General features: G+C 53.6%; 2 protein-coding genes across 4 annotated transcripts in view; both read right to left on the bottom strand.

Annotated features, from left to right (window-relative positions):
* Positions 1-12206, bottom strand: part of ZNF609 (zinc finger protein 609) — a 62515-nt gene extending 50309 nt beyond the window's left edge. For all 3 annotated transcript variants that reach the window (XM_071441985.1, XM_071441987.1, XM_071441986.1), the window contains exon 1: positions 12058-12206. The gene's annotated coding sequence lies outside the window, so the exon portion shown is untranslated. The remainder of the gene's footprint in view (positions 1-12057) is intronic.
* Positions 12207-15530: 3324 nt separating this feature from the next.
* Positions 15531-21523, bottom strand: part of TRIP4 (thyroid hormone receptor interactor 4) — a 29945-nt gene continuing 23952 nt past the window's right edge. Inside the window, exons 12-13 of the mRNA XM_071441988.1 lie at positions 19509-19611; positions 15531-15722 (exon numbers count right to left, since the gene is read on the bottom strand). Of these exons, the coding sequence (XP_071298089.1) occupies positions 15655-15722; positions 19509-19611 (171 nt within the window). The 3' untranslated portion in view covers positions 15531-15654. The remainder of the gene's footprint in view (positions 15723-19508; positions 19612-21523) is intronic.

Here is a 21523-nt window from a genome sequence, read left to right as displayed (position 1 = left end):
AATTGGCAGCAGCCACCTCAGCCCTGCATGACACTCTTCGTGTCATGGATCCAAGGCAATTCCTTTGTGCAGGTGGGCAAAGCCAGTACGAGCTGGATGAACCAGATTTTTGGCTGATATCAGTCCCTTCCCAGCCCTAAGCTGGAATGGAAGGCATGGAATCCACGAACAATCCCAATGAACCAGTGGACCACTGATGCCCAGGAAAAACCTACAGGAGCTGAAAGCAGAGGATGAAGTTCAGTCTCCAAATCCAAGAGTTGTCGACCCAAAGCTGGAGCGGGCAAAGAGGCATGGTGAGCTCAGGTCAGAGGGAAAAGCAGACAAGGATCTGACCTTGCAGTGACAAGAAAACGACAGACAGGGCTGTACTGCAACATGTGTAGCATCACCTGCTCCATGCAACACCTGCATAATGCCAGCTTGGCCAGCTCTCCACTCCCACCACGGAATTCACCTTGCTCCTCCAAACGTGCACATACACACGCACACACATTTCCATAAGTATTATTTATACATGTGGAATAAGGACAGCAGATGAGCGGGACTCGGGTCTGAAACTCTGCAAACAGCAGCAGCTTTTGCCAATTCCTACCACAACAAAAGGAAGAAGGAGCCCAGAAGTCCGCTGGGTCCCTGGCAATTGGAGAGCCAGGAACAATCAAAGGGTTAGAAAACAAGAGGAGCAAAAACCCTCACCCTGCAGAGGAGGTGCCGAGGGAGCCCAGGCTCTGCTAATGCAGACAGAAGGGAACCACAAACAGGACGGACAGGAACATGCTGGATTGGCAAGAGCAGGGTAAAGGCACGTTGTGACGAGAGTGAGGCAGAGAACTCGAGACATGCCACCACAGGAAGAGGGACTGGGGCAGGGAACAGCCCTTTCCAGAGCAGAGCTGGAGGCTGGGACCCTGGAACGTGATCTGGGGGGGATCTCCTAAATATGCTCTATTGGATGTGGTTCTAAAGCACTTTCCACAGCTTTTTCCCTCCCCAAAATTCCCATCCCAGCTCCCCATTTCTCTACTCCACTATTGCAGGCTCAGCCTCTGCAGCCAGAGGAGCATCTGGAGTCCCTCTCCCAGGCCAGACCCGCAGGGACCCCAGCCTGACACACCATCATTATTCTGGGTGCATAGGAGCCCCTGGCTACCACACCCCATGGCCCAGAGAAAGAGGTGCCTTTCCCAGTGCCTCCTTTGCCCAAGCTGGAGAAGCACCGGGTGGTATCCAGATCCTTCCCACTCTCCTGCCGGGGGAGTAACGCTGCCACAAATCACAGCCTCTCAGAAAACAGAGCGAGGAGATTGATTCAGCTGTAAACGTGTCCTTCCCCTTACCTCCTGCCATCGCAGGATTGATCCCCGCACAACATGAAAAGCATGTGCTCACTTGTTGGCCTGGAGACCTGCCAACAAAGCGTTTTAAGAGCAGTCCTGGAGCGCAGATCCTACAAGGAGACAGCTTTCTGCTTGGGAATGCTGCACACACACAGCACCAGACATGAATAATTCAGCTCCATTAGGTGCTGAGACCTCTATAATCCACATCTACGGGCTGGGACAGAGCCAAACCCTATTCAGACACAAACCTGAAAGTTCACTTTCAGGGCTGCACACACACCTAGAGACAGCTCTTTCACCAGAACAGCTCCACTTCTAAAAGGCAGCAAGGAATCTGTGCCAGCCCCTGGCTCTATGTGCTAAAACCAGTGCAGGATGCTCAGAACCTGCCGAACCCGGGCCACTCCGGCTTTCTCTGCTGGTTGCTGGAGGCCAGGAGACCAAAGCTGGGAAGGATTGACCGCCCAAGGGCGACAAGATGTAGGAGAAAGCTCTTCTCCTGGCAGCAGCCAGCCCACACATAGGGAGACTGTCTCATAGCCATGTGCTCCAGCCTGCAGCGCTCCAGGATTAGCCTCTGGTGGCTTCCAGACATGACTGACTGCAATTTTCACCCTGATTAACTTTCAGGAATGCCCACAAGAAGGAGAGGCAAAGAGGACAGGGAAGGGGGGAGAAAAATCTGCAGGATGCAGCATTTCCTCCAGTGGGCACAAGGCAGGGAGCAGAAGGTTTGGTGAGATGGTTGCTCTGGCCAGCAGTGACCCGGGAGAGCAGAGCCCTCTGCTCCCTCCCTAAAGAGCCAAAGGCAGTGGCATAGAAGAGATGCTGCCCCCCCAGCCTGCCAAACCCCCCAAAGGGCTCCCCACAAGCCCCCAGCTGAGGCAGCAGCACCAGGGGCTGCAGTGCTGAGGCCCTTCCTCCAGCTGCTGGCAGCCAGTCGGCTGCTCTCCCCATCCACTGCCTCTGCATGAGATCCCTTTTTGTTTCCTTTTACGACTAAAGAAACTCGGGGCGGTGGGGGGGAGACACACTGCCTTCCCCACGCTGCTGTGCTCTCTCCCCACTCAGCTCCTACCACCGCGCCTGTAATCCCCCAGCTGGGCTTGTTTGGGTTGGATTTTTGTTAAGTAACTCCCATGTCTTTTCTGCAGATTTCTTTTTAAGATGTTCCCTTTCTCCCCGCCCCCTCTCTCTAGAGCTGGGGGAGAGAGGAGAGAAAAAAAGAGAGAGAGAAAAAAAGAGAAATGTTGAACGCGAGCCAGCTGGCACGAACAAGAGGAGACGGAGAAATCTGCACAAAGGAGCTTCCTCACTCACTTGCTGCTTTCAGCTCAAGAAATCACGCAGGGGAGGAGGGTTCACTCTCCCCCAGACATCAGTCAGGCTGTAGCAGACAAAGGAGATTTGCCATGACACCCTCCAGAACTGCCACCCAACGGGGGCAGGATCCCTCCACCGCCTGCGCCCTGCGGGAGTCCGAGCTGTTGCAAAACACGCCAAGGCGCAGAGCTTCAAAACAGGCTGTTCAATGTGGAATTAAGCAAGATTTTGAATGGAGGAGTTGTGCTCCCGCCTCTGCACTCACACAAGGCGCCCGCAGAACTTCAGTGGCTCTCAGGGCTGAGCGGGACAGTGTCAGCAAGCTGCCAGGAGGGAGAAGGCTGAACCCAATTTGAATAAAATGGAGCCACCCTTCTTTTTTTTAATATGGAGGTGCACCCCACCAAGACTACATCTTCCAGCATGCACTGCAGCCAGAGCGCTGAGAGAAGCACCGACAAACTTAGGCCAGGACTCCCAAGTTTCCAAAGGCTGAGCCTTGACACTGGAGATGAACCTGAGACAGGGCAGCACTCGAGAGATGAGTCATTTGTTGGCATTCTTGAGAAAAGCTTGAAATACTTCAGTACAAGCATGACAAAAGCAGGACATACAAGGTCACTGGAGGAGGCTGGAGATGGAGGAAAGTGGAGAGATGAGCAGAGACCACTTTGGTGCAGGGCAGCCAGGCAATCACCCTACCTGAAACAAAACTCCAGAGACTTATCAGCCACCTGCTCCCTAATACACACTCGGGCCTCAACTTCTCATTCATCATTGGGCAAAAGATGCTCCTGGGATCAAAATTCAACCTCACACCTACTCCCATTCACTCACATAACCTTAAAATATGACTTTTCTAGCAAAACTCCACACGACTGCAGCACACAACAATGTCCAGCAAAGCTGTCAATATAAGATATAGACACACGGTGCCAGTGTGTTTGAAGAAAATACCAGAATAGCTAAAACTTAGCATTTGCCTCTTATTGACACTTCTATAACCTCAATACAATGAGGATCAACTCGATGTAGGGTGGAAAAACCCAGGGTTCTTGAACATGTCTGACTAGCAAAGACATCCTCTTGAGAAGCCCTCACTTCCCTCAACTCCCAACAGGCTCTACACAGCCCTGATACATGAGGCACACAGAAAGGGGGAACACAAAGAGGAGCAAGAGTTTCAGGTTTTCCTTTATATCATTGAAATGGGGGAAACTGGAACAAGTACCTCTTTAATCCTCCCATCAGTTTTGCAAGTGTCATTACCAAAGTCCAAATTTTTTGTCTATTCATGCCAAGAGACTCCAAAGTTCAGATTTACAACTATTTGACTTTAATGTCTCCCAATTTGTGCATTTTTTTCAAGGTATCACTTCTGTATGTACTTCTGAATAAAACACATCTCACATTTCTTCCACCAACTCACAAGGAAGTCCAAGAGTTTCATATTTCAAGAAAATTATCAGCAAGAGAACCATCCCATGGTCCTCAGCACATGGTTCTCAGGTCAAGCAGGAGGCACATTGATACCTACAGCAAACCCTCCATTCTGTTCCTGTGAAGGATGGCTGGCAAACAGCACCTTCTCAGAACATCTGCTCACTCTCTGCCAAACTGTACTGCTGGAGTCACTTCTCTGGGAAGCTGAGCAAGGGCCATTGTTACACACAAGCTCGAATGTATGTGTCTACAGGTCATAGAACCATAGAGCAGAGCACATTGGAAGGGACCTTGAAAGGTCACCTGCTCCAACCTTTTGAGAAAAAGGGAGGTCAGGTGAGATTACCTACTACCCTGTCCAATCACATCTTGAAAATCTCCACCAGCATGGTCTTACATCCTTACTGTGTCCTAGAGGGGGTTGTTCCAAGGAATGGCTATAAAAAATTTCTTTCTTATGTTGAGATGAAATTGCACTGTCCCAGTGCAATTTTCATCTGTTGCCCCTTGACTTCTCCATGTGGCTCCTCTCTGTAGGTGCCTTAAGTCCAGCAATGTTCCTGCACACGCAGCCCTCCTGCAAAGAGCTGACTGACCTCCTGCCAGGCAGGAGCCAGGTTTGCAGGTGCTAGGATAACACAGTGGCATGGACTGGAGGAGCATCAAGCACAGCATGAGCAGGCAAGAGTCATGCCAGTGCTTTGTTACAGCTCTGACAGCAGGATCCTTCCTGGGTGAGCCACATCCCCCTCCCTGGCCTTTGCCATGGAGATGAGCAGGGAGTAGCAAGGCTCAGGCTCTGGATCACAGCCTGTTCATCCAAAAATGCCAGGATAGACATCTTCCAGCAAGCTTGACCTTGCAGACTCTAAAATCTCAGGCAGCTGAAAATGGCCAAGATTTTTCTATGAGATCCCAAATCCACAAACACAAACTGGTGCCCAGTGTCTAAACTTTCTGTTGTACAGAGAAAGAGGAACTGAAAAATCCACAAGTGTGGGAAAAAAAGTATTCTGTAGGTAAAAGGACAGAGCAGTTTCCTTCCTGCAAGCTCAGCTCTCAGATCTACCCTGAATCAGGGCTGCCCAACAAGGATTGGGTTGGACAGCCCTCACTGTTGTGTCTGCATGCTGGAAGACACCCCTGTGTAACTGCCATGCCCAGACCTGCACACGTTGGTTTAACAAGAATCAGAAACATAGCCCCATCTTCACCCAAAATCTGCATACTCTGCTTGCCCCACGATCCTCATGTGCCACCCTGTGGGTGGCATGGCATCACTGGCACCCAGCAGGTGCCCGGCAGGCACTGGCAGTGCCAGAGGAGTAGAGCAGTGGTGCCACAGGGTTTGGCTGTTGAAGGCTGACACACAGACCACTGGCAGCTACACAGCAGCAAAAGCAAAGCAACACCATGAGCAATAACCAGGCAGGATTAACACAGAAGCCCTTGGGGTGAGTGTACCCCAGACAAGCCAGTGCATTCCGGCAGCACCAGACACGGCCCCGGTGCTCCTCTACCACCACAAAGGCCATTCTTGTTGAGCCCAGCCAGCCGTGTCGCTGCTGGCTGGTGCCAAAAATAACATTAAACACTCAAAATGAGACATCTGAGCCAATCTGCTTGGCACTGCAATGCTTCCCATAGTGATAAACCTGGGGAATGACTGCCCCTTGAACAGAGCTGGTTTCGACTGGGAAAGTGGAAGAGCCGTGTGGATTTAAAACCAGTGCAGTTACATCCTTGCTAACCCCAACACACAAGTGAACTGATTTATGAGAGGCTTAAAGGTATCTGAACTGGTGGCCTGCCCTTTTGCACAGCCTAGAAGGGGGTAGAGGGCACATAAAAATAACCCAAGAGGTTCCCAAACTTCAGCACTCCATGCAGGCTGGAAGATTGCCAGCAGTGAGAGGAAGCAGCAAGACGGATGTGACCAGGGAAGATCCTCGAAGCATCAGTCATGGAGATGGGAGGAAAGAAGACCTGGCAAAGACCGAAGACAACCAATGGCATAAATAACCACTGGAATAAGTGCCAGAAAAGGGAGCTTGCCCTTTTCCCCTGCTCACTCAACGCTGTCAGCAGGGATGCAGGAGGACACCCAGGTGCTGGCAGCATCCTGAGCTCAGGGTGTTGTGGGAGCAAGGTGGGCACTACTGAATCAGCCATTTGCTCCCTTTCCTTACAGGGCTCCAGAGGCGGTGTGGCTCCTCACCTTGCTCCTGGCCACCCTGCTGTCCCCCAGGCCCATTGCTGGCCCAGTCCCAAACTGGGTTCTTATGGTCACAGAGATGCAGGTATCCAACAAGGATCACCCTCCCAGAGGCACAGCAGAAACAGCAAACCACTGGCTGCACTGCCGTCTGCACAAAAGTCAACATCTCCTCTCCATCTTCTTCATCCAAAGGAAGAGCACTGGAGTGATCCCAGCTGAGCAGTGTCTCACAGCCACAGCCCTGCCTCAACAGGAGAAGGGCACAGCATTGGTCAGAGAGGACAGACAGCCACTGGTGTGGCATTGGTCAAAGAGGACAGACAGCCAGGGAAGGGAGAGCTCCTGGGCTTTATTTTCTTTATCCTTCCTTTTAGGAGCAGAGCATGCAGCCAGTCTTGGCTGTTTCCCAGCCTTCAGAAGACGATGAACATCTCTCCACTGCTCCAAAACCGAAGGAGCTGCCACTTCACCTATTAATGCCTTTAATTCCCTTCATTCGATAACCAATTAGGGCACCTTGGCTCCCAAAGCTGAGGCTCCCTTTGTAGCAAGGCCAGTGCGTGCGGCTGTAATCCCTCTTCCTGTCACATCATCAGCCTGGGAACACTTTGGGAAAAAAACAACCAGACTGTGAAGTAAAGGAGGAGGGAAGGCAGATGCAGACAGGGACAAATGCAAGCAGAGCAAGTACCATGCCAGAGAAATCCCTTTTTTTTTCCCTGGGAGGGATAATAAATAGGTGTATCTCCCAGATTAATACGGCACATTTGCAGAGCTCTGATATCCATCAGAAAGTTGCTAATTCGTGCTAATGACCCATTGCAAATTGCCGAATTTTGTGAATTAGCCAGCACACAGGAATACAATAAAACCCAATGAAAACCATGCATCAAAGCAGGCTGGGCTTATTTGGGGAGTCCTAGTGCACTTGGAATTACTTGTGGCAATGGATGCAGAGGGAAGGTGCAGATGAGACATGACACCCCCTCAAAGATAAACAAGAAATCCTCAGGACAAGAAGAAATTTCAATAAAGCTACTAAACCTTTGGGAAAGGAGAAGTAATACACCCAGAGATGAGCAAGATTCTTCCTCTCCTATTGGATTCATAGTGTTTACTGTCAGTGAAGTCATCACACACCTCCTTTTCACTCCTTTAAAGCCACACAGCAAACTCCTCCTGATCCGCCCTTCATCCACTTGGAGAAGCACCAGGAAAACTCCAAGTCAAATCTTTGGACCCCAGTTGAACCAACAATGTTCTGCCAATCCAAAGCATAAATGGGCTCAGCAAATTCATTAAAATCAATTTTTTTATCATTAAATCAGCATAGCCCCATCACACATGATGGTGCACTGTAGAGGTCTCATCATTCCAGCCACTGGAAGAACAAGTGGCCCAAGAACAGCTTAGAGGAAAAATCCAACCACAAAACCTTTCTGTGCTTGGGGAAAGAGAAACATAAAGCAACAACATCATCTTTCCTTTTCTTACACCATGAACATGGCAATTTTAGAAGTTGGGCATTTAATGTTTCAATACAAAATATCAAGGTTGTCCTGAAACTATCCTTATTCATCCACAAAAAAACTGCACTTGCATCCTTTCATACCCCTCACACCACATCTGAGCTGACGCTCAGCAGCTACGTCAGTGGGTTTTGTGCATGTGAAGGACACTCAGCTGCAGCGAAAACAAAACAACCTCTTGGACTCATCACAAAAACTGATTTTTCACCCAAATGCAGATGGGAATTGGCTTCCTTTAAAGAAAAAAATCAATCACAAGAGCAACTGGAATCCCAGAGCAAGTTTCCTGGTCAGGCAGCCATTCCCTATTTTCTTACTCAGATTGTTCAAGCTCAACCTCACTCCTTCCTCTGACACAATGTCATACCTCAAGGCACCGACCCTCGGTAGCAGGAAAGCGTGTCTGCATGGCAAAATAAGCCATATCCCAGTGGGATCTCTCTTCCTGCCCTTTCCCAACATAAAGCAACACCCTTCCTCATCCAAGTCAACCCAGCATGGGGACATAAAGCAGACTGGTTGCTGCCAGGGTGGCCAAAGCTTTGGTTCAGGAGCCACAATGAGCTCCCAGGACAGTTACATGCTCTAAGCCAGCTCATCTACTTACACAGATCTTGGAAAAGGTCCTTCACACCCACATGGGCTCCTCAACACACCCCCACCCCAACTCCAAACCCCGATGGAGTCAAGCACCCTCATGCAATGCATCCTCATCCCTCCACCCACTGCCACAAATACCCAAATTAGGATCTTCCCTAGTAAGCAGGCAAGACCCAAGAGAAAATTACAAGCTCTCCCCATGCCCAGAGAGCCCATGAAGCATCAGAAGAGGAGTCACAGAAGAACTACAAACAGCCTGGCCCATCTCCAGGTGCTTCAGAGACTTTGGTGCTTCCCAAAAAATATCTCCACAAACCACCATCAGTTGCAAAAGAACACAGGTTTGGGAACAGACACACGACCCTCCCACCCCCAAGGCTGAGGAACCAGCAGTCCACATCCTGCAGGAAGCCTGCTGTGATAACCATGGACTTCTCTGTGACCTCAGTGGGCAACCACCCCACCGACTCCAGCACTGATCCACTCGCTGCCTTCATCACTACAAGCAACTGAGCACGCTGATACTGTCACAGCTCCTGGCAAGGTCACCTGGAGCCTCACCTCCTCCTCTCTGCAGGGAGCCACCATGTGACACACTCCCCAGACCTGCCCCCAGCAGGTCCCTGTCTCTGGTCAGGAACACCGGCAACCAAGCCAACGCTCAAAGGGCATCGCTGCGCACGCAGGATGTCACACAGCCCCGGAACAACATACCTGGCACCATAAATACCATCTTATTTACATAATGCTCTGGATAAAGGGGACAAAGAGGCTTACTGCATTACATCTGGGACTGGGATTGCATCAGCGCCCACAGGCCCTAATCCCGGTCAGAGCCGTGTGCGCGGGGCGTGGTGGGACAGGGCCGAGGTGCAGCCCCACTCCCAGCCCAGCCAAGGTCCAGCTCAAGACTCTCCCCACCACAACATGCAGAGAAAGATCCCTACACCCTGGAAACGCCAATTAAATCAGACACAATACGTGACTTTGGTCCTCAACCACCATCAGCTGAGCCCAGAAATGGGATCCCAGATGTGGGTGTCCCACCTGTCCTGGCCTAGACACAACACAGACATTGACTTTGTCTGGGGAATGATGCCCACAAGGAAACGCTAGAAAGACCAGGCAGCTCCTGGTTTTCTTTAATTTATGCAATCACAATTAAGGATACACTGTAAATATAACCTGGAGGCAATTTTTGATTCAAGGCAGCCCTGTTCTCCAAGAGAATAAACCAGACAGAGCGAACTTTGGTCTTGTTAATTCAAAATAAAGAGATACACACAAGCTGTTGGGTAGATCCAACACCATGTGAGAGCACCTCAACCACCTTTGTGAGCCCTTTCTTCCCAGAAATGCACCTTTTCAGCTCAATTTACAGGGAAAAAGCTTTTGAGGCAGAAGAAGTGATGTCATCACCACCGACATAAGACAAGCCAGGTGCAAGGAAGTGTGAGGGCACTTTGCAACTGAGGCAAGGGAGGGATTATTTGGGGCTACCACCCAGCACAGGGCTCCAGACAGACAGATGGATGCCCTTCAAAAAATCACACCACTTTCAGCACGCAGAGAGATAACAAGTATGTTAAGAGACACATCCATGCACACACACACTGGCCCCTGAGGCTACTGAGCCTAATGGTGACTCACCAAACACACAGACCAAGTCGGAGTGCCTGGCTTGGAGAAAGGAATAAAACCCCCTCTGCGTGCTCTGGCCATACTCAATTACAGGTCATTCCAACTTGCTTGATAATTAATTTCCTCCAGTGGCTCTGACCAGAGGCAGCCCTTGCCCTCCATGCCAGGCCAGTCCAGGTGAAACATTAAATCCTTGTCCTTTTCCACCACAGAGACACCACGCTCCCGGTGCTGCGCACATCTCCTCCTCCTCACAGGAGAGGGGAAAACCTCACTGGGTGAACAAGGGTGTAAAAAGGCAAGGATCTGTGTTTTGTGACTTAAACAGCTTCAAAATGGTAAAATATAAATTATTTTTGGTCAAGAGCTAATCAATAAAATCAGCTGCCTGGATTTTCTGAGTGCCGTGCATGTGCGGTCGCGTACTGCCAACAAAGAGCTAGAAATGTGCGGCATAATCTGATGCTGGAGTCATTGCACAAAGCGTGGAAATAGGTTTTCCTGAGGATGTCCAGGCAAGGAACTGCCTGTACACGATGGAGCCCAAAAGCCAGCCCCAACACCGGCATCCTCGGACATTCCGGAGGAGGGGGAAAGAGCCCATGGGGCTCTTCAGTGCACACTTTGGAAAATGAGTGTATAAAGCCTCCTCCAAGGGAAAGGGCCTTCCCAGAAAGCGGGGAAAAAAGGAAAGGAAAGGCAAAAGGAAGGCTGCTGGGAGATGGAGGGGAGCCAAGTCTCGCAGACCAGACCTGAACCTGTGACCTTCCCCGTGTACACAACGGGCGAGAGAGCGCACGGCAGGAGCGCTTGCCCCGCCGGCCGCCCCAACCCTCGCGGGACACCCGGCCACGTTGTCACCGGCGGGGTCACCTCCAGATGGGCCCCGCTGACCAACGGGGGCTCGAAGGACTCGAAGGAGGGCGGCTCGTACTGCGGCACAGGGCCCGGCCCCGGGGGTGATGCCCGGAGGGGCTCCGCTCTCGGGGTCTGACCCGCCCCAAACTCACAGGGACTCGCTAAACGCGTTGGGGAACATTCAATCTTCCGGGATTTGTGCGGAGAACCAACCCCTTACCGGCACTACAAAAGAGCTGAGGTCCAGGGAACCTCCGCTCGCGCTGTCCCTCTGTTCCTGTGCCCCCCAAACCCTCCCTGCACGGGGGTCAAGAGGGGCGACCCCCGCCTCCGCCCAGGAACACCGCCATCCTCCCGAGAACCCCCTCCCCGTCCGCATCACCCCCCGCAGCCCCGCTCCTCCCCACAAAACCTGGCATGGCGGTGACCCCACGCAGGGGAGGGACACCCCCTGCCAGCCGTGGGGACCCCGAGCGCGACCCTCGCGGCGGCAAAGGCGGGCCCCGCACCGCCCGGGGGGACCCGACCCCAACGGCCGCAACACCCGCGGGGGCTCCTTCCCAACGGCCGCGGGAGGGACCCGCAACCGCCCCCGTGCTCCGGGGAGGGGGGGCCAGGGGCACACAGACCCTCGTCCCTGCGCTCCTGGGGGAGGCTGCGGAGCTCCATCCCCACGGCCAGAGATGAGGGAGGGGGAGGCACATATCCTCGCCCCCAGTGGTCGCACACAGACTGCCCCAGGGTCGGCGGGGGGGCGCACGGCCCCATTCCCAGGGGTCACAGAGGACGGGGGGGCACTGAAACTCCCGTTCCCAATTGTCCCGGGGGAGGGGTACCCGGATCCCCGTCCGTAAGGGTCACGGGGGGGCCCGCGGGGGGGTGGGGGAGGGCACAGCCGCCTTCCCGGGGGTCACAAGGAAGAAGCGGGGAGGGCACATATCCCCGTCACGGCTCACGGCGGCGGCCCGGGCCCAGCCCGTGCAGAAGGGGCGGGGGGGGGTGCCCGAGGCCCGAGGGGAGCCCCAACCGCCACCCCCCCACGCACCCCCCCCCCGCCCGCGGAGGGGCGGCGTGGCGCGGGCCCGGCCGGGCGCGCACTCACCCGGTCGCTGGGGTATCCGCCCTAGGTGCGCTCCATGTGGGTCGCGCCGGGGCCGGCGCTGCGGGCCGGGGCCGGGGCCGGGCCGGGCCGGCCGGGGCCGCCACGCGCTGAGGCCGCGCCGCGCAGGCCGCGCCGGGTCCGCCGGGCGGGGCGGGGCGGACGCGGCGCAAAACGCGGAGGGCGGAACGTGGAGCGGCGTCCCCGGGCGGCGGGAAAACACGGAACGGATACCGCGCCTGAAGCATCGGGAGCCGGAGACAGACAAAGCCCGGAGCGGAGCGGTCCCTGCCTTGGGAGCCGGAGCCGCCGTAGTGCCTCCTCGGAAATGGCGGGGGGAATCTTTCGGGGGTGTTTCACGCTCTGGGTGGTGTCTTGTGAGACCTCAGCCCGGTATGGTTCCCCCAAGGCCACGCTTTTCGCTCCCAGAGCCAGCACAGAAAGGCAGGGGGTGGGAGTCATCATCACCCCGGGCATCCACACCTACCTCAAAATCCACCACATCGTGCCCTGCGCTGCCACTTTTCCTTTCCAAACACTCTTCTGGATGGAGAGAGCACCTGGGTCCCCAGCCGTTCTCATGCCCTGGAGGTGACATGTCCCCTAAACTCTCCACTTCCCACCTAAAGCCTCAGCACCGGCCCTGCTGACCAGGGAGGAAATTCCAGCTCATCTCAACCCTAGCCCCCAGACAATCCAAAACCTCTGCTCCTTTTCCCAAAGCCTTAGCATCAGCCCCACTGTTTGGTGAGGAAATTTCAGTTCAGCTCAGTGGGGATCAGTCCCAGTCCTGTCACCATGACACCCCAAAACCAAGAAGGTGAACCAGTGTGACAACAAGTGCCAATGGGAGATAGGATGCAGGATCCCAGCTGGCATCTGTCAGGGCTGAGCATGGAGCAGGAATATGCACAAATCTGCAGGTCCTGCAGAGGGAGAGGGCAGCACCAACTCCATCCACCAGCCAGGGTCTGCTGTAAGTATTCTAGCCCAAAGAGGTGCCACCATTCCTTGAGTGTGCCACCATCCAGTGTGGTTTCAGGAGAGCACCAAAGGAGATGCCAATTTCTTCTGACACTTTGTGCCCCAAACAAGGACAACACAAGACCCAAATCCCTGGCAAAGGAGCCGGATGCCAAGAAGGCCAGAAGGCTGGGCACCTCACCAGCTTTTGGGGGAATGTGGGAGGGACACAAAGGATGTTTAAATCAACAGGAAAAGAGGCATGAGAATTCTTACAGCCCAAAAGAGAGTAAGAGGAGAAATCCTTCCTTATCCTGATGCGGAGAAACCATTCTCACAGAGCACAGAGCCAATGCTAGCAGGCTCCAAGAGAACCTGTATTAATAAAACCAGGTCAGTTTTTACTGAAGTATTTTCAAGGATTGGGTAAAAGGTTTTATGGGCATTTGGTGTTGATGTTGAGCAAATCTCAGACCAGGAATGGTGCTTGCAAGGGTGGAAAAACCAGCATCAGTCAGGAACGCAGGATGAACCAGGGATGGGTCAGTGCATCTTTCCTGGCAAAACTGTGATGCCACTAACACAGAAGGAAAATAAAACCCCTGCCAGGCAAGGCAGTTCCATTGGGAATGATCTCAGCATCGCTCCAATGATGTTTTGGCACGACCCTAAGCAGGGCCTGCGATCCAGCCTGCCTGCAGGTGCCAGAGATCCCACAGGATCCTACAGACGATGGTGGATGTGGAACCCTTAGGGGTGAAACCTGCAGGCACCAGGTAAATGTGAGCTGTGAGTGATAAAGGACAGGGAGGTGACAAGGCAGCAGCCACTGACAGAGGTGGGGGCAGGAGATGGATCTGGTTTAATATGGAGCCAAATCATGGCTTCATATTAAAGCCTGGCTCAGGCATGGGATGCGTGACCCATCTGGGGAAGCAGTACCTTGGGATGGGGATTCTAACAGGCACTTGGTGTGATGAAGGTGGGATTTTATGGGATCACAGATCTGGCACAAGATCCCACTCTGTCATAGTCTTGTCTGATGGTGCTGCACTCCTGGGACAGGAGCAGGAGCTGCAGCACCTGGAGCCAGCCTGGCACCTCCTCTGACTTCCAGCCCTGTGTCCCGCCTCTCCCACACAGCCCACAAGGCCTCTCCTGCCTCCTTCTTCCCAAGCCACCAGGAGCCCGGGATGAGTCCCCAAGCCCCCCATCCCTCTCCAGCTCTGCTCCTGTTGGCACCATAGATATTCTCCGTCACGCTCAAGGGACATGCACCAGGACAGTAGGATCTCCATGTAAGAAGAGTGCAGGGAAGTCTCCAGGAATCCCAGCACAGCTGACTGGACCACAGTGGTGGGACACAAGGGACAGAGCAGATGGAGGGATGCAGCCAGAGGAAGGAAGCAGGAGAATCCCATCACCCTTGGCCACACTGAACAACAGCTCCCACACCATAACCTCTGTGCCAATGGTGGACAGCTCAGAGCTGGAGCACCCGCGAGGGTTTTCCCACTGAGGGATAACGTGGGTGGGCGTTGGATCCAGCCCCATCATTTCCAGCACCTCAGAGATCCCACGGGCAGCAAATGGAGCCAGAAGACAAAGCCCAGGGCAAATGGCATGGGACAACTTCCAGTGCTGCAGCATGAAGGCTTTGCACCCTCTTCCTCCTCTCCCATGGGGCAGAGGGCTGGGACAACCTACACCCAGGGACTGTGCCAAGCAGTTGAGCTGGCAGCTCCCACCACATTCCTGGGAAAGAGTAGGAAAAGGGATGGTGGGAGTGCTGGGGGGATCACTCTGTCCCTGCCAGAGCAGGGTGGGCTCAGGGTAATGAGGAGGAGCTCTTAGACCATGGCAAGCCAGAGCCTGGAGCACCCCAGCACGAAGGGATCACAGCCCAGTACACACCAGAGCATGATGAGCATGGACATGGTAATGTGGGGAGAGGCTCAGGGCAAGGGAGTAGAGAAAAAGGCAAAATTCAGCTTATTCCAGAGGTGTTCTACACACAACTTCTGGGAGCCAGGCTGCTGCTTTGGTACAAATCAGCAGAAGGATGTAAGGTTGGGCACTCAGCAGTGATTCCCAAGGGCTGGAAGAGCACCTGTGAGCAGGCACAGAACCCACCTCTAACCCCAAACCTCCCATCCCCACTTGGAAGGGCTCAGGCTCTCTGATTGTTGGGAGCCATCCTCCTCATCCCCTCAGCTTCTCATCCTTCTCCTCCATGTGTTTGACCCCAAAGAGCAAAAAACACCTCAGGGCACTTTTTGGAGAGGGAGATCCTGCCAAAGCCAGGATGGAGCTGGGCTGTCTGCTGCTGGAGAGCTCCCCATGGCCCATTCCCCATGCTGCTCCTGTGGGTGCCAGTGATTGCTGAACTGCATCCTCCCACCCACCCTTGTCTGCAGTGTGGAACCTCCCTGGAAGCAGAGGGCTGTTGGGCCAGGTCTTGGTGAAAACAAGTCTCTTTTAATACTTTTGGAATACAAGAGAGAAAGCAATACCTAAACACAGTCTGGGATCAGGGATCCATCTTGCACCTGCTTGCTTTCCAGAGCTGAAGACCATCCTGGCTCCCTTCAGATGCAGTTGGGTGCTTCATGGGAACCAGTGCTGCTCCCCCGGCGCTCACCCCACGGCTTTCTGCTTCATTAACCCCTTCTTTGCTCCCTGATGGATCTTTGCATCCAGCTTCCCTGTAAAGAGGGGATTAAAGAAAAAAGAAAAACACAACAAACCCTCATCACTCTTTATTTTTAAATGCTATTTGCAATGCAAATGAGCTGGAGGCAGCGAGGTCTCCTAGTTAGTGTGTTCCTGTCACATCCAATTATCCTGCTTGAGGAGCCAGGCGTTTCCAGCCGCCCTGGCCTCCCTCTGCAGGCGCGACACCGGGGAGCCAGGGGCAAGCGTGTCCGACGTGGCCAAGGGGGGGAAATTCAGCCAGGAGAGGAGTGAATTCACATCCAGCACTCGCCTGCCACTACCAGGGGGGAAACCAATCCCTGTGCCTGCCCCCAGGATGCTTGGAGGAGATGGGGAACCATCCAGCAATGTGACAGGGATGTGTTTTTCCACGGTGCGGCAAAGGGCAGGATTGGGACAACAAACCCTCAGCTTGGGATGATGGTGCAATGGGTACCCAGTGTGATGGGGACACCTGCTCCACGTTGCTACGTGCCAGGTTGGTGGTCTCCAAGGCCATCTGCTGCCTTTGCCACCAGGGAAAACCTCAGCCAGCAGCTCCAGTGGGACCTGGAGAAAACACTGCCTTCTCCTTGTCCTTCACAGCCCTTGGGGACTTCACTGCCAGCTCTGCTTTCCCACCTGGGAGAGGAGCAGGACAGCAGAACATGGGATTTTGGGTAACTCCTGCTGAAGAAGCCAGCAGCCAGGCATAGTGATGTGCTTCCTCAGGAGTGTCCTCGTCCTCTTCTTCCTGCCAGTAAAAATGCAAGGATGCTCCTGCTCTCCCAGAGCCAGCTTCCCAGAGAGGCTCTGCCAGCAGCCAACACTGGCCACCTCCTCTAATGCCACATCTCCCCAGGACTTGCCTTCCTGCTGCTCCCCTTGGATCTTCCCATCCTCTAAATGCCAGCCTCATCCTGTCTCTGCAGCTGGGAACAGAGACAGGGAAAGATACACCAGGCTCCAAAGTTCTGCTTCAACCACTGCTCCAAAATCTGCTGGTAAATGTCCATGTGCCATAAGAAGCAGGTGCTTCTCCAGAGAAAATGGCTCCTAACCAGCCAGTGACCATTACCTTCTCTTCAAACCAAGAAAACTTCTCAATTCCAGTTGAACAAAGACAGTTTATAGATCACCATGCCACAGATCCACAAACTGAAACATGGCTTGGAAGATGTTCTGGAAGATCCTCCATCCCCTTGGCCACCCCAGAGAAAACTCTGCCCCCATCACCTTAGGATGGGGAAGAAGCCCCCTCCTTGCAATCGCTGTTTCCAGTCACTGGCACCCCAGCAGGCTGAGCCAGCCCAGCAGTGTGTCAGACCACCCTGTCCCCACATCAGGGGTGGTTTTGGCAGGAGAAAGGCAGCAAGTTCACATTCTCTCTATGCTCTGGTCCCCCAACACCACCTACAGTCACCAGGGCTGTGTACTTTTCATGTGCCTGCCTGCTTCTCCTGGACCCCAAAAACACTGGGCAGCTCCTCTGCTCTTCCAGCTTGCAAACACCACACACCACACAGGTAACCTTTAAGAAAAGGCTAAAAATAAGGCAAAGCCCCAGGGTCCCTTGCTCTTTCTGCTCAATGATTCAAGGCCTCTTGTCTCACACCATGTCCTCTGCTCCTCTTCACTCTTCCAGGCACTGGCTGTTGGAGGGAGGCTTCTAATTGATGCTTCAGGGTAGCTTTGCCTGGATTCAAGGAAATCTCCCACGAGAAAGGCCAATGAGCTTTGTCCTCTTGCACTAAAACTACAAGGGGACATATCTGGGGAGAGCTGTGCTCCCAGATGCAACGCTGTGCCCACCCCTTCCACAAAAACAATGACCCTGGCAGCAAAAATTGAGCCATGCTAGGGTTTTTTTCCCATCCCCAGGCTGCTAGAAACAATTTGCAACAGAGAAGCATCCGGATGTCACTGTGGTGAGGTCCATGCTGTTATCTGGCAAGGAAAACTGCTCTGGCTTGGCTTCCCAACAGGACAAACTGGCATTTTGTCATGGTTTGAGCCAGGTTTCAAGGAGACCAGGGCAGCCAGCAAGCCCAAGTGGGGATGTGAGCTGGCACCTTCCCTCTGCTCAGCTTCCAGCTGGGAGAATTAAGCTTCTGACTGCCTGGGATGCAATGCCAGCTTCTATTAAAACAGCTCCTTGCGCCGATGAGAGGTCAAAGGCTTCCCTGCTCCTTCCTCAGGCTGTCATAAATATCACCCAGACGGACCATGTCCCTTCTGGGAGGTGAACACACAGCTCCACAGCCCCCCTGTGCTGCTCCTGTGACAGCTCCTATTGGGATGGAGGGCAGGGAAGGCAGGGCCAGCAGTGGGAGTGGGAGCACAGGCAGCCGCCAGCACAGCCGGCTTCCTTCCAGGCTGTTAGACTGATCCTTCTCCAAGCAGGAAAGTGTCACAACACAAAGGAGATGATGTGACAGATGGGGAGGGGACTGGCAGCACCTGCACCCGGCAAGGCAGACGTGCAGGAGCCGCAGAGCAGCTTCACCCTCTCCCACCCACGGCCAGACAGAGGCAGAGGTGGGAGTGAAGGAGCACGAGAGCCTGGTGAGGGCAAATGAGAGGTTAAAACAAGAGGAAAAAAGGATGCAATGGCTGCACCAGCACACAAGGGCCACGAGGCTAACCCACAGCCAAGATTTGCATCCTAAATAACTCCTGCCTGCTCACTGGCACTCAGAATAACCCATCTAGGGGGAGGACCATAAGTGAGATTCAAACACCTGCAGGTCTCCAAGCACTGGTCAGCATTGGCTGAATACACCTCCCAGCTGCTGCTCAAAAAGGCAAGGAAGAAACCAAAATGGTTTTGCAGGACATCCCAACACCCAGCTGTGGGAGAAAGGTGATTCCCTGAGCAGAGAGGGAAAAAGACCCTCAAAGCCAACAAAAATAACCTTCTGCTGTGTTTCAAAAAAACCCTTATTAACCAGTCCTGAGAAATCCCAACACTCCCAAACCCCAGTGGATCCATGTGGAAAGGAGGGAGATCACCCAGTTGTCAGCTCTGCTGAATAAACAGCCAAGACTCTTCCTGCTTCTGCTGCTTTTAGCCCGTCAAATTAATTTTTCACATCCCCTGCAAGCGCGTGCGGTGCCTTCCCCGGGCTGTGTGCTGGGGAGGCTGCTAATAAGGACGGAGCTGACTGCGGGCTCCCCAGCTGCCGCATTCCCTCCTCCATCCTTTTTATAGCAGCGGGCAGGGATAACTGGCAGCCTGCGGAGGGGCTGGTGGCTCGTAAAAGGGACTAACGACGCTGGCAAGCGCAGCGCGGACAGATGCTGCGGCACTTCCCCGCGCGCTCTGCCAGGACATCCCATCCCACCCCATCCCATCCCACCGGCCCGCAGATGGGGAACATCCATCTGGCCCTGCAGCTCTTGCTGTTCAAGCCCTCGCTGCCCTCAGGGGCAAGAGTGTGGTTTGGAACTGCAGGACACGGAAGGTGCCTGGATCTGCCTGGGCATTGCTGCACCGACTCCTCTTCTAACCCAGGCTGGTGCCGGCAGCAGATCGGCCTCCGACACGACTGCTCTTTGACTCCCCAAGTGTTTGCAGAGGCAGGAAGAAGCATGTATTTGGAAGGAAGCAACATCTGGGGAAAGGGGAACTGAAGACAAAAAAATATTACAGATGTATTTGAGCCATTAAACAAACACCTCCAGATCAAAGAGCAGACGGCGAAGGTTGGGAACTCATCTGGCAACGGCAAGCTGGGGTGGCAAGGGGAGCCAGCTCTGAGGGCTGGGGGGGCACCTGGGGAAACTTTACTACTTACAGATTTTGTGTTTTCCTTTGATGGGAAACTTCAGAACCATCTCCTGGGGATTCGTGCAGATAAAGACAAATGGAGAGCCAGACTCCTGGCTCAGGTCCGGATACTGTGAAACACAGAGAGACACAGAGAGCAGAGTCAGGACTGCTGTATGGGCACAGAAAGAGCTCAGTGGGCAAGAACAGAGAGATCTTAGCCAAGACATGGGTTATATGGAGGCTGTAGAAGCTCAGACCAAACCACTTCAAGAACTTCTAATGAAAAGAAAACCCCAACAATTCCAGGTCTGGGTCTTATTCTGCAAGCCCCTTGCTCAGGCTCTTCCCACTGTGCCTCTGCTGGAGCTTGCTGCCTCTTTGGATCCACCCACCCTGGGTGTTCCCAAACCCCTTTCAGCCCCCTTTAGAACCAACCTGTGCCACCCCTGTGGTTTCACATTTGATTTAGGCTGATTAGAACCCTGGGATGTTGAGAGGGAGGTGGTACCATCACCAGCCCACCTGGTTCACTGGGACAAGCAAGGGACAGATTTTCAGCCTGATGCATCCCTAGATTCAGACGACCAGGAATGTGAGTATTTGCACTAATCCCTAACTGGTCATGGACAGCACACCAGCACCACAACCAAAACAACCTGCCAAACCCAGCCTGAAATGACCACCAGAAAGGTGGCCACCACCAGCTGTCCCAGCTACAGATACATCCCCAAATGTTCCCCACAAAGCTCAATCCCAAACACAAGGATTTGAGACTTGGAGAGTGTGCACAGTCCTGCTGTGGGACACACATTCCTTGATACTCACTTGCATACAAAAGGTGAGCAACACACCTGCTACATACCAAGGTGATGGCTCAGAGAGACCAGCTCAGGGCTGGCTCCATTCACAGAGTCAGTGGAGGGATTTTAACACACTGAAGACATGGGGGAATTTTAAAGGAAGAGAATAAACAGATTATAGAATCATAGAAACATTTAGGTTGGAAAAAGACCTCTAAAATTGTTTCTCTCATTAACCATGTGGGGAAAAAGAAGAAAAAACACACTCCATGCAGGAAGCACACCAAGATCCTGGCTGGCTGCAGCTCAGCCTCCCTGGCATTCAGAGGTGAAATGCAAAACAGTCATAAAAAATGTATGTCTCAGCTCTCACCTCAGATTGTCCATGAGCTGCAGAGCTGGTGCTGACAGGCGCTGAGGCCAGCACATGCCACGAGGATGCTCCAGCCCAGGAAACCCTGCTCAAACAGACTGCGGAAGTGGTTTTCCTTCCATGGGAAAAATGCCTTCTTTTTTTTCCTGCTCCCCTGCCTTCCTCAAGCAGATCCATCAAGGCTGCTGGAGGGGACAGGATGCCAGAGCAGATGGAGCTGCGTGTCCTGGCAAATCCCCCATTTGTTACTAACAAATGACTCCTAGGCCGAGTGTTTGAAAAGCTCTCACCGACCTGCCAAAATGAGTTTGGATTTGCCCTGGAACAGCTGGGCATGGCGAGGGAAGCAGGGAGCGACCTGCTCTCCCCACACTGCAGCAGGGTTTGGCAGCATTGCCAGCAGTTCAGGGAGATTTACAGAAGCCCAACGCTGGGATTGGATCAACCAGGGGAAGCGTTTCCAAGCCCTCTCATTTTACAGCAGCCTGTAAGAGCTGTGCACTGGGTAAGAGAGAGGTACAAGCACTCAGCTGCTCCGTGCTGGGGAGGAGGAGCTGCCCTGATCCACACCATGCACCCATGCCCTGCTGCACCGACCCAGCCTTGGACAGGTTTCTTCCTCTCTGTTCTTTTTTGGCTGAGTCACCTTACTTGACTTGCTTCCACTGCTCCGTGCCCATGCCAAGGATTTTCATTTCCCATCTGCAGGGAAGGAGGATCTTGGAAGGTTAGGAAGAGCCAATGTGAATTTCCCCAGTCAATGCCTAGAGAGTGTGAAATGCTGGCACTGCTCTGTCGCTCTCAGCATCTCCCGGGTGACCGGTGGCACCTCCGTGGCTGGAGGACCTGAGGACAAGCCAAAGGACC

Source organism: Agelaius tricolor, unplaced genomic scaffold (genome assembly GCF_023055355.1).
Source record: "Agelaius tricolor isolate 1412-34295 unplaced genomic scaffold, bAgeTri1.0.p SCAF_16, whole genome shotgun sequence".
Lineage (NCBI taxonomy): Eukaryota > Metazoa > Chordata > Aves > Passeriformes > Icteridae > Agelaius > Agelaius tricolor.
The sequence above is the reverse complement of the archived record's forward strand: the minus strand, read 5'-3'. Positions and strand labels throughout refer to the sequence as shown.